This window comes from Homarus americanus, unplaced genomic scaffold (genome assembly GCF_018991925.1).
Source record: "Homarus americanus isolate GMGI-L3 unplaced genomic scaffold, GMGI_Hamer_2.0 scaffold28, whole genome shotgun sequence".
NCBI lineage: Eukaryota > Metazoa > Arthropoda > Malacostraca > Decapoda > Nephropidae > Homarus > Homarus americanus.
In genome coordinates, this window is record NW_024742238.1 from 8,001,594 (window position 1) to 8,015,080 (window position 13,487).

The following is a 13,487-nucleotide window of genomic DNA, read 5'->3' on the forward strand; positions in this document are numbered from 1 at the left end:
TGATAACATTTCTCCCCATATTCCACTGTACAGTACACATTTTTGATAACCTTAAAAGTCCACGGGATCTAAGATCAAAGGTTTGGAAAAACGACTCGCAGCCTACAACCAAAGTGTCAGAATATACCTCAGGGAAATAAAACTCATGACTGGGACCTGAAGCTGTTAGATCAGATTATGAAAGTTGTGGAAAGAGTGATTGGGAAATTGAGTAGACAATAATAAAATGTATTTTGCATTCTTGCCAGGTAGAGGGACTAATGAGGCAATATTTATGACCAAGCAACTACAAGAGAAATACTGTATCTAGGGAAAGAGAAAACATTGAACATTGTATTGTATTTGTAGAACTGGAGAAGGCATTTGACTAAGTAGTTTTTAAGGTATTACTGTAAAGTGGGCGATAAGAAAGTTAGGGGTCCAAATGTGTCTTGGTCAAGTGGTTAAGGCATTGTATGAGGACTCAGGAACTGCTGTGAGAGTTAATGGTGAGAAACTTGAGGTGAAAGTAGTGGTCAATCAAGGGTCTGTCTTAAGCCTCCTTCTGTTTGTCATGGTATAAGAAGGCAATATCATAGGATTATAGGACTGGTCTGCCCTGGCAAATATCGCATGCTGACAACTCAAGCTGTTAGTAAATAGTATCGAAGATGTACTGTAGTGGAGAAATTTAAGAAATGGATGAGTGGAATCAAAGGGTATGAGAATGAGATATGGGGAAACAAAAGTGATTGTTGAAAATATGGCCATTGTGCTGTTTGTAAGAAAGGTATTGGCAGACACTCAGTAATATGCAATGAATGTGGAAGGTGGGTACATAAGAGGTGGAGTGGTGTAAATGGTAGACTACAGATATTGCTGACTTTAAATGATCTTTATGCACAGGTAATCATATGCCCTTAGCAAGGCTGGAGAAACTCGACATTAAGTATGTATGTTGATGAACTCTGCCACCTGGGTGACATGACTAGTGCTGAAGCTATTTCATTCGCTAGAGAGTCAAAAGTGACTGGAGGAAGTTTAGGGAGCTGTTGCCTTGACAGAGCTTCTCTTTGTGTGAAAGGAAAGATGTATGCAACTGGATTGAATTGTGATGCTGTATAGCAGTAAAACATTGGCAATTAAAGTGAGCTGATGAGGTGGGGCTGCGCAATGAGACACTGAAAGATAAGAAACCCTGTTCAAAGCTAAGTGGGCAACTGGGTATTGAGAGTATTGGTGAAGTTTTATACATGTCCCAGTCTGAATTACTGTATACAGGCATGGATACCCTACCTCACGAAGGACTTAACATCCCTGGAGAAGGTGCAACACAGAGCGACTAAGATGATTTTGGAACTTAGTCATCTCGATTATCCAAGTAGACTAAGGGCTTTAGTACAAACAACCTTTCAGACAGGCACATTAGGGTGGGTCTCAAAAAGATGCTCAAAATCTTGATTGCAATGGAAAACATGAAGCAGGGCTTCAAAATAGCCCAAGAATTATACTGTACCGTGTCACATTTCTATATTCATGAAAAAAAGTGGTATTGACAGACAGTATCTTGAAAACAATCTTAGGCTGCCAGAAAGTCACTATGGATATAAAAAGAAAAGATGTACTAAGACTACACCACTTTATTAATTGCACATTAATTGCACAGATATATACAAGTCTTTAAATTATTCAAAAAGAATAATCATTATACAGTATTCAAGGATTGTTGATAGCACTGATACCATTAATCAATACATCCTACTGCACATAATTATACAATATCATATTGTAGTACATGTGACAAGAGAGAGATAAGTTCACCTACAATACACAATGATGTTGCTTTCCAAGAATAAAGGAGCTGGGTAAAGAGTAACTGAAATAAGTGCTGTTCATTAGAAAACAAAACTTAATAACTGTTAACTGTAATGACAACTACAATGCCAGGGTTACAATACTGTATAGCTCCTCTGTATGTTATGCTGGTGAGCTAAAAATCAGATAACTATTGCTCTTCTATTGTTTTAAATTATATTACAGTACCAATGAAGCACTCGAGTCAAATCCAACTTTTTTCAATGAAATTTCACAACTTTGCCTCAATCTACAGCACAACAAGACTGTACTGTACTGTACTCAAGTGAAGCTAAGGTCATAACTGCAACATTCTGGGTTTGTCACAAGTACTGTAGACTTTTTTCTCTTGTTAAAAAGTTTTAATTATCAACTTCCATTGCTACATTACAGTGACTACAAACCATTTAGTAATTTCAAATCATGAGTCCCTAAAGAGCATTAACGAAGAATTGTAAAGACTCTGGAATATCATAAGTACCATTTTCCTTTTGTTTATTTTCAAGTAAGAGTCCCAATAATCGAGTAACATTACAAACTCTTATGTGCATCATAGATAAAAAACTGACTGACTTGGAATGGGTCTTACAAATAGTCCAAAGCCTCTTACTAATGTAATCGCCACATAGAGAAACTCGTCCAACCTCATGATACTCCCCCGTGCTTGGGGAAAACATCTGCAATCCTATAGCAGCTGATTCATGTGTATATAGGTGTTGGGGAGAATACTGAATTACCCTGTAATGCAGTCCAAGTTTATTGTAGCTCTGGATCAATGCCAGCAGTGCTTCATCTAATACCTCCAACTCATGCACAGGTTTACATTCATGTACAACAAAACCATCAACAACTGTAGACTGCCTGCAGCCAAATAGGCCTGGGAATTCAGAGTTTGTTGGAATATAATTCCGGCCTGCAGTAATTACTTTTTGAGGCAGGAATTCTGACTTTTCTATAAGATGTTTTGTAAAATAAGCTGAAAATGCTGCTAAAGATCCACCACCTACTAGATGCTGTGAATTCTTATCCTGATCTGCCTCAGAAGTACTTAGTTTATTGAAGCTGTCCCTGTCAGCATATTGCACACCACAACCCTCTACAACAACTTCCTTTACAAAATCTGGATTCGATTGCTGGAGGTACCCAATAGCTTTAAAATTTGACGTAAAATAGTCACTACATGCAAGTTCAAGTATGGCCAGCCTTTTCTTTAGATAGTATGCAGAGGGAGAATTATTCATAAATTCTAGTTCCCCATTGATTTCTCCTAGTTCAAGATGGTCCTTGGGCTGATAACTGAAGGCTGGTTTCTCAAATAAGCTAAATAACAACTTATTACAATGGCCAGTAGAGTGATGTAGATGATTTGGAAGTTGCAAAGCTCCAATTACTGCAACCTCTTCCAAATCCCATAGCTCTTGGGTCAAAGCTTTTAACTGCTCTCGAATTTTCTTTCCATGTTGTTTCAGTTCCCTTAATTTATCCTGATCAGAATTATTCTTTAAACCTTTTATTTTCTTTGCTATAACAACCCTTTCTTCCTCAAGTTCCAATCTATGGCACTCCAATTGTCTCCATGTAGTCCACTTGTTCATAATGTCATGGATATTTATGTTTAATCCACGCTGATTAACATTACTCTTTAGGTCACTTAAATTTTCAAAGCGCTTGGAAAAATCTAGATAGGGAGAAACAGCACAATCCATAGTGGTTGCCTTATTTCCTGGCATATATAAGGCAGATGTTGGTGCCTCCTTTACTGGCACTTTCATACCATGAGAAAAGTAAAGTCCTCTTCTTACAGTATATGAAATAAATGTTCTGTGTAATAAGTTGACCATTTTAAGTCTTCCTACAAAATTGAGATATTTTAACATGTTAGAAAATAATTTTAGGATCCTTCTTTGTCATTTACGAGTTTTCAAGCTTAATGTAACAAACCATTCTGTTTCACTACTCTGTACAGTATATCAAGATCTGTTTCACAGGACACTCACTCTCTCCTCAAGGATATTACTAGTTTGTCATGGGTGGGTCGTGTATGGATAAAAATCCATAAAACAATATTACAACTTTAAGAGTTTAGGATTCCTTCTGGAGATGCTCCAGCTTTTGATCATCCTGACTTGTAGTTGCTTCAGATTTCTTTGTAAACTCCTGATTCAGGTCAAAATGTTCTACTGACTTTAAGCCATCAATATGGTACAAATGAACATTTTCCAACTTGAGCATCTTGACAAACTTGCGACCTATAAAAAAATTAGTATATTAGAACACTTCAGCAATTACTTACATCCATTTGCAAGTATTTTAGAGGGTAAACTTTTAATTACAGATGGAGAAATTTAATTGAAGTACTGGACAGTATAGGCATAGCCAACTGGTTATATGAGCATCACCCAATAATACTGTACTGTATTCTGATGGTAACTGAAAAATAAGCTGATCATACAGCCTTTAGATACAGATGGGCAGAAGACTGATGGATGGACCAGCAGACACACAGACAGACAGACTCACCAATTGTCCTCTAAGTGGGACTAAATGGTTAATAAAAAATTACAACTCCAAGCAAAAAATAAAAAATCTGTTAAATACCTGCCGAGTACCTGCTAATTAAATTACTTAATTTTTCTTTTCCTGGGGAAAGTAATGCATGAGCAGCACACCCACGGCCATTTTTTAAACATTCGGGTTACTTATTAGTATCCCGAAAGCGCCCTCAGAGCTGTAATCCATTTTTTAAACCAAATTTTGTCGGGTTACCATCTAGTAGTCCGACAATATTATTGGAAAGTTCGGGATAAGTCCTCGGGTGTGGGTAGGCACCCGAAAGACTTATCCCGAATGTTCAAACTAGTTATGTATGAATAAAAAAGTCTCTGAAATATAATACAGTATCATCATAGGAACCCTGTTGTTTACCATAACCAGGATAAGCAATGTTAGAGAAAACAGTAAATAGAAGAAAATTCTACCCTACAGGATGCAGTATTCCGCACACCTGTCCTCATAACTGCACAGAGATACTTTAGCAGTGGCAGCTTCCAAATTAGTATGGCAGTCTGCTTGAAGATTTCTGCCTCATCAGTTTGCAAATTTGTCAGAAGCTTTGCAACTATTTTGACCCTTACGGCAAAAGATTACATCCGCTTTCCAGAATCAGGCAACATACAAAATCTTGTAGATGAATTTCACACCATTGCAGGGATGTCTGGTGTATTTGGCTGCATTGATGGGTCTCATATCCCTATTGGAAGCCGTGGAGGGAACACAGCTGAACTACCGTACATCGATGTAGAAAGGGGTGTAACTGATACATGGTTTGATTTGTATGATGTAGTTTGTTTGAAAGCAGTCGGCTGCTTTCTCGTCACTCACTCAGAAAGACTGAGCGGGTGAGCGTGATTGCGTGAGTGAACAGCCACGGTGGCGCCTCTGGTGAGCATATAAGGCATTTGTTTACCATGGCGGTACATTTGAAATATTTCGTGCCCGATTTCCTCGCAAAATAAAAAAATATATATCGCTATATATATATAGGAAAATGTCGATAATTTTGGTAGCCGCAATATAACTTTTTTTTTATATAAAGTCACGATATATCCCGAATCTACTGTACTTTATGATTGAGAAATTAATAGAACAGTACTGTACAGTATATATACTTTTAAATGATAAAAACATACTTTAGTGTAAACTGTAAAATATTTGTTCATATAAACAGAAAAATAGAGCAGCACACCTTGAAAAGTTGGCAGCAATTTAATAACCAGATGCTTAAAAACGAGAAGACTGACCTACAACCATTAACATACAGGAGATAACCCAAGAGGACAGGAGGTGGAATAGAGGCTGAAAAGCAGACAAGTCTACAAGTAAGTCTCAAGTCAAATACCAAGTCATTACAGATACTATATACAGGGTATATATAGAGTACAGTATAATTTTTTCACATGGTGCTTCTTACTCTGTTTAAAAGCTCACAAAATATATGTCTGACTCTTAAAGTAAATTAAGTCTTACTCATCCCTCCATCTGCCTCACCCTCTTACTCCACCACTGGACTACCACTGTTACACTAGGCTCTCTATCCTTAAGTCTCCCTCACCCTCTTACTCCACCACTGGACTACCATTGTTACACTAGGCTCTCTATCCTTAAGTCTCCCTCACCCTCTTACTCCACCACTGGGTAAGGTCTCATTCACAAGAGAAGGTTTAGTGTAGTCTTGCTTGTATTCCCAACTGTTTTTACCATTAAAATGCTGAGTGAAGATGAATGTGATAGTGATAAATACACCACAGACATTGGAGAATCAGGCAGGACACTAAAGATGACATAACTGATGAACAGACAAACTCCCGGTGATGTTTCACCTGGGTTCCAGTTAACAGTAATCAACAACATCAGACTGGGTTGTGACTGAGGCACTGAGGATGTGATGGGAAAGGGAACCATATCATACATCATAATAAGCACAGGTACAGTACAGTTTAACGACTCAAAATACTGCATATATCTGTGCCAGGAATAATGTACTTTTTACTTAAAGACAGTGTTAAACATACCTTGAGACAAGCTACCATCATCCTCAACTTTCTTAATACGTTCAGAGTAAATCATATAGGCTAAAAAACCAAACAAGTTCCATCCAATAAATGCATAGGCCAGGGACAGGTTGATCCTGTAACAAAAACATGAAATAACAAATTAATCAAGTAAACTATCAGTTATTGTATTCCTTTCTGTAGAGTATCTTCAATCTTCCCCAAATATATAGAACAACCCTTAAAAAATCCTGGGTGTGTCCCCGTTTATACTGTACTGTACTGTATAATGATTCTAATAATTTGCTCCTCAAGATTGCTGATACAGTGCTGTATACTGCAGTGCATAATATTGCAACACAATATACATTACAAGCAGCTTCAAAATCTTACTTCACACGACTTGCTCGGTCCTGGGGGATTTCTGAAGTGCGGCGGCGTATAAACCGTCTAATGAAACGAGGCAGACGAAAGAATGACATTCCATCTGCAAAAGAAATGCTGAACCCAGTCTTACAAAAATTTACAGCCAGAAAAATGCAATAGAATTAACATACTGCAACATTTAAACAATGAAAAACAACTATTTTTTTTAATACACAATAAAATTTTTGCATTTTCAGTAACTGTAAGGGTTCAAAATACTAGTAACATTGAAAAAGAAAATATTGTATTGAATGGACTACAATTCAGATGCTCTTCAGTACCTGCCTTGCTTAAACTAACTTAACTAAAAACTAAAAATAACCCAAGATTATTTTGTTTGCAGGTGATGTTAGGTTTAGTTAGTTTGTTTTACTGTACTGTATACCGTATATGTACTAGAGTAAAGTACAGTACTCATATTGATCTTTTGCTCCCCATTTATAATAAGAAAAAATTATTCTATGATAGGGTGGATTACCCCGAGTAGAAACAATGGACCATATAAAAAATGATTGTATGATAAGCTTACAATGTCACTGTACTGAGGAATTCTCAAAAAAAAACTCCCACTATATAAACAAGCATTAAATGCCCCAGTAGTGAGCACCTCAAATGAGGAGGTTCAAAGTGGATAGTCACTAAAGACAAATTCACTTCTTCACAGGTTCTTTACCAGAGTGAGGTATGAGCCACCTCTACACCTCACAGTTTATTCCCAACTTTTTCGACTTCCTTTAATTAAGTCTTCTGATGAGAAAAGGTTTGGGGCATCCATTCTCATTAACTTCATCTCTTACCCTTGAATAACCACAAACAGCCACATAAACAATTTTCAGGTGCAGTATTCCTGTTGGATCACCGTAATTTAAAGGTCCAACGGCATTGCCTTCTTCAAGGAGACACTTAGTCTCATGTGTTTCATTATGGCTTTGTGCACTACAAGTCTCAATAGTTATCACAAGTTATCTGTGCTTGTTGAGGATCAAGACCATGTTAAGGACTTAATATATGATCATGGAATTGTTAGGATGTGCAAGTGTTCAAAATGCAACAGGCATGTGCCATTCAATCAACATTAGTATTTATTTTAGTGTAACACGCAACTTCAATATTAAGGTAGGTTTCTCATGCTATTAGGGGTTCCAGGGGGCAGAGCCCGCCAGTTAGAAAGTTAGGCTAGGTAATTACAGTAGGTCAAGTTCTGTGCAGTTTCGTATCAATTTTCTCATTTAGTATCATGCAAATAACATCTCTGGAAATTTTGGTACAACTCGATAATAGTATAAGAGACGGCTAACACCAGAAGAGTTTCTCAATTTTGTTCACTTTTTCCACAAATGATAGTAATAAAAATGATACAATTTTAACCTTTTGCTTTTTTGTGTTTTTTTTTTTTTTTGCTTTTCTCTTTGATCATAAATCACTTGTTGTGGGCAAGGCATCAAATATGAGGGAATTATTGGGTAAAACATGGCAAAAAAACTGATCATATGACACTAAAATGATATATCTATTTGTTTTGTATGTTTACAAAATAAAAATTTACCGAAAATATTCCTCCGAAAAATCTGCCATTGTCAGTGTGTGTTATCGTTTGCTGTTTGCTTACATTAGGCCCGAGCGTACTTTAATGTCTACAAAAAACATAAAATTACACAATGATGTTTCAATACAGTTGCTTTCATCGGTATCAGATATCAAAATATAGTAAGTACTTTCTGTTTAACTTGGTGGGGGATCCAAGAGGCAGAGCCCTCTACTAGGAAGTTAGGTAAGGTTAGGTAGGTTTATTTGGATGGTTAGATCAGGTTCTATTAGGTTCTGGGCATTGTGGATCACACTTTTTTACTTAGTATCATCCAAAGAGCATCTGTGGAAAAATTTTTGCAAGAGACTGTCAGTTGATTGAATATGTCCAAAGGAGTGCTGCCTGCACTATGGTACTTCAGTTACCCAGAGATTAGAATGCATGCAGCTGCCTAGATTGTACTATTGTATAGACAGGCAAGGGGTGACCCAATTGAGATATATAAACATCTCAGAGGGCACAACTCAGCAGACTGTCCATACCTGGAGCTGGCAGGCCCGCCACAAATCCAGAAAATTGTGAGGGAAAATTTAGGGTAAAATTGCAGTTTCACTCCCTATTGGTTTTCACCAGAAATCTAGGCTTTTTTCCCATGTTACTTAGTGTGATTCATTCGAATTTGACCTTAATTTCCATAGGAAATGAGTCGTTTTTTAGTTATCCCCTCCTCCTAATCTCACCTAACCCAACCTAACCACAATGGTAAAACTGCAGTTTCACTACCAATTGGATTTTTACCACAAATCTAGGTGCTTCCCATGGTATTTGGTGTGAGTCATTCGAATTTGACCTTAATTTCCATAGGAAATGAGTCGTTTTTGTAACTTCTGGTAAGCTCAAAGTTGCTCTAACCCAATTGGGATTGAAGCTGCAATAATACCAAACTGAACTGTACAGTATTAATATAATAATATCTCACCAAAGGAGATCTCTCAAGCTAGTTAAACAGAAGCTGCACCTTTCTTCTGTTGACAATATTTGGGGCCAAATTATTCCGCTCATGTTATTTTGGTCAGCATCACAAAACAGTTTACATTAATAATCTCTGCTAACATCTTGTTTCTCTTGGAACTCTTCACTGTGTGATACAAAATTTTTATCGTAACTATATATTGTTCGATCTAATAATGGAAGTCTTGTACTTCGTTAATAATTTCGACCTGGTACAGTACAGACCAGTAAAAGGGTATTTCTAAATTTATCCAAGTGACCAAGTCTGTTTAGTATTCATCACTTCCACAATTTATCAATTTACTGGCCTTTTGGGCAGGTGTGGTAATGGTGAGGGAGTGGGCAGGCAGATAGGTGGGGTGGGTGGGTAGGGGGGTGGGTTGGTGGGTAGGTAGGTGGGTGGGTGTGATGGGTAGTATAGGTTTACACCCTTTAAAGCGCTTCCTGAGAAAATAAAACTCCGCCTAGTGACATCATTTATCACACGATATTAAGTTACCCAGCAATACCTCTTCATACTATGATCACCACTCAAATATTAATATTACAGGTGGTCCAAAATGAAGCCCTAAGATTCGTCACAGGCGAAAGATACCCCTTCACCAGAACCACAGCCGAGATACATAGAGACCTGAGAATGAAACCCATCAACCAGCAGCTGCACACCCTGGCCAGCAGAATCTGGCAAAAGATAGAACGATCAAAGCAAGAACTCCTTCAAAGACTCCCACCAGATAACGACAACAACCATACATGGTTCTCAAAAAGTTACCAAATCTCAAAAGGTCCATTACCACCCCCGATCTACACGGCCAGGCAATAGACAACCTCCCTAGACCAACATCCGCCAGTAGGGTCGGCGGAATATGAAATAAGGCCCTTAAAACACTCATGTATGGGACAGGGTAGGATGTCTAGTGCCTGTACCGACAGACAATAAATAACCCATGACACAACCCTAACACACTATTAGCTTAGCTAGGCGGTCAGCCCGCCCTCTCTTACCTCCTCCTAAACTTCTTCAATTTCCGAACTATAACTTCCTTCCCCCACCTCTAATCTTCTTTCACCCCTCCTTTCTCTACAAAAAAAAAAAACCTTCTCACATCTGTCCCAGGCTGGAGTTTGGGCCCCAGGACAGTTTTGTGAGATACACACACTACCACTGTACCACCAACACCCACTGTACTTTAGGTCAAATATCATATTATTTCATTTCGAAACATGACAACTTTAAACATGACCATTGGATTTCAAAGTCTTTAGCTTTTTGTACAACTAAGTTAATTTACATTGTGTTGTACATAATGGTAAATTTATAATTTGAATTATAATTTTACAAGGATTTCTTTACTAAATTTTAGGCCAAACTGACTTCCATTCAACTATTGGTGTGCAGTGTCCAGATTGTCAACATTCCATAAGTAAAATCCCTACTGTACTCTACTTTCTTGTACTATGTATACATTACTTTCAAAATAATAGTATGTATACAGATTCAAAAACTTATCTTTACGGACATGGCCGATGAATCTCAAAATGAACACAGACGCCTGTTGTCTCGGAAGTTGTCAAAATCCTTCGTCCAAGGTGTCATTGTCCAACACCACCGTAAAGGTGCATTTTTGATGATGTACAATGAAAGACAAAAGTCGTGTCGTGAAAATTGGTGAAAACATATGCCGAAGGGCTAAACTTTTGGTGCACACTGCCATGTGGTAGGGGGCTCTCTTAATGTTTCATGGGTTATATTTAATCTTCGGACAAAACCGCGACACGACTTTTGTCTTTTGTACACCTTGTAATAACTAAACTGAAGTAGGGTATTACAATGCCATCTGTATGCACAATCCTGTGGTTATCTCTTTAGTTTTGATTTTGCATACCCAGTAGGCTGGCACTTGGATGTCAATTCGTGATCCATATACTATACACCTCACCTTCAGGTTTCAAGTTCAGTTTACAAGATTCAATATTCTACTTTTCCCAAATCGGAGTGTACAAGATATCAAATTTATTTAGTGTTTATTTGATTATGAACAAATATTGTATAACGAGAGCCAACATTATATTTTCTTTCTTGATACAAGTGCCAACCATTACACAATACTATATCTTAACTTTTTTTTTAATCTGTGGCTCGACTCGAGGCTTACTTATACATTTTTAAATATTTCTTTACTGTACTTTTAAATATTTTCTCAATTCTTTATTATATAAATAAATTTGTGCTTAATAATGTGGTAGTTATGAAGGTGTGGGCTGTGGGATGGTTGACAGTACAGAAGTCGTTGAGGTCATCTGGCCATCTTGCTTTCACATCTGGTACATCGATCTTGTACACCAACCACCTGTAATAAGATTTTAAATTTAGATCATTCTTAATTAATATTAATGTATCATTTACCACTACACAACATTTACCCCAACATTTCTTGCATTCTGTACTTGCATCCTTACATATATCCATACACGTGAGCACCAGCCTTCCTGCTCCTATGACTGCAGCAGTCTTCTCACAGGCATCATCCACAACATTCCTTCACAGTACATGCCATTTTACTCAGATAAATTTACAACATTTACTATTAACCATCGTATGAGCACACCACCACCGCCCGTGCACAAGTGCCCTCCACTGCCCAATAGACGAGCCTCCCTCCACTGCCCAACGTACAAGTGTCCCTCCGCTGCCCAATGTACGAGCGTCCCTCCGCTGCCCAACGTACGAGCGTCCCTCCACTGCCCAATAGACGAGCCTCCCTCCACTGCCCAATATACGAGTGTCCCTCCGCTGCCCAACGTAAGAGCGTCCCTCCACTGCCCAAAGTACGAGCGTCCCTCCACTGCCCAACGTACGAGCGTCCCTCCACTGCCCAATATACGAGTGTCCCTCCACTGCCGAACTTACGAGTGTCCCTCCACTGCCCACCGTACGAGCGTCCAACCCTTCTCACAAAGCAAGTCACACATTTTCATTCTTACATTCAGTCGTTTTTAGGATTGCCATACGAAGACGTAGGTAACTTAAGCGGGGAGGCTGAATTAACTTGTGTTTCATCTTGCTCAAAGTTGTTTGTCACTTCCCCTATGTTGGCCTTCAAGTACATCATCTGTCACCTGCAATATAATTCGAGTTATTTAAGTAGAATGAAGGTCAAACATGCAATATCCTTCTACCACCGGAGCACCTTTACTTAAACAGACTCCAACTGTACACAAGTTATCAAATTTTAACAATTTATAAAAGTAAACTTGAACTAACTTGAAAATTAACTTTCTGTATTCATGATCAGTAAACGTAAGTGGCTCATAAAATAGTTTGAATTAATGTTCTTTAAATACTTTAAAAACATGTTCTTGTATAATAGTTAGCGTAATACTGATTTGGCTCAGTCTAAGTTAGTTGTGTTTAATCTAAGTTAGGCTGGTTAAGCTAGGTTAGGTTAGTAAAGTTAGTTGAAGCCCACCCACAACAACTTGCTTTATTTGTTATATTTACTACTATACTACTACTAATTTTATCAAATAACCAAAAGGCATGTTGTCCTGTATATTTATACGGTCACTACAACTAATATTAACTTTACTCTAATATCAGTGTCCACAGTACAGTCAGTCGAACAGTCCCCCACAGCCCTCCAACACACACTCACACAGTCCCCAGAGCCCTCCAACACACACACACACTCACACAGTTCCCCAAAGTCCTCCAACACACACTCACACAGTTCCCCAAAGCCCTCCAACACACACTCACACAGTCCTCCAACACACACAGTCCTCCAAAGCCCTCCAAAACACACACACACAGTCCTCCAGAGCCCTCCAACACACACACACACAGTCCTCCAACCCACACACAGTCCTCCAGAGCCCTAGGATTACAGTTGTTCCTAAGACCGCCATTGGTGGATCCAGCGCCCCTGACAGGTACCCTGGGGGCACCGGCGACCCTGAGAGGGCCATGGGGGCGCCTCCGTGCCTGGCATAGCCAAGTGACCCTCACATGGATAGCGGCGATCCCAAGGTCCCTTACAGGGACGGGGGCGCCTTCAGGGATGTTCCCAGGGACGGCGGCGCCCCCAGGGGCCATACCACAGCATTGGCGCATTCAGGGGCCCTTCCAGAGGCGGTGT

At 38.8% G+C, this 13,487-nt stretch overlaps 1 protein-coding gene across 10 annotated transcripts; it reads right to left on the reverse strand.

Moving 5' to 3' along the window:
• Positions 1 to 1,601: 1,601 nt before the first annotated feature.
• On the reverse strand, positions 1,602 to 9,667 carry LOC121876525 (serine--tRNA synthetase-like protein Slimp). Of its 10 annotated transcripts, none has more exons than XM_042381696.1 (5): positions 9,317 to 9,653; positions 6,777 to 6,870; positions 6,405 to 6,520; positions 3,879 to 4,082; positions 1,602 to 3,794 (listed from the first exon to the last, which is right to left on the reverse strand). In XM_042381696.1, the coding sequence occupies exon 5, from the start codon at positions 3,708 to 3,710 to the stop codon at positions 2,265 to 2,267; it is 1,446 nt and encodes a 481-aa protein (XP_042237630.1). In that variant the 5' UTR covers positions 3,711 to 3,794; positions 3,879 to 4,082; positions 6,405 to 6,520; positions 6,777 to 6,870; positions 9,317 to 9,653; the 3' UTR covers positions 1,602 to 2,264. The 10 variants fall into 10 exon arrangements, with proteins under 10 accessions (XP_042237630.1, XP_042237631.1, XP_042237628.1 ...); XM_042381702.1 differs by having other exon boundaries at positions 3,741 to 3,794; positions 9,317 to 9,666; XM_042381697.1 differs by having other exon boundaries at positions 1,602 to 4,082; positions 9,356 to 9,653.
• Positions 9,668 to 13,487: the final 3,820 nt, after the last annotated feature.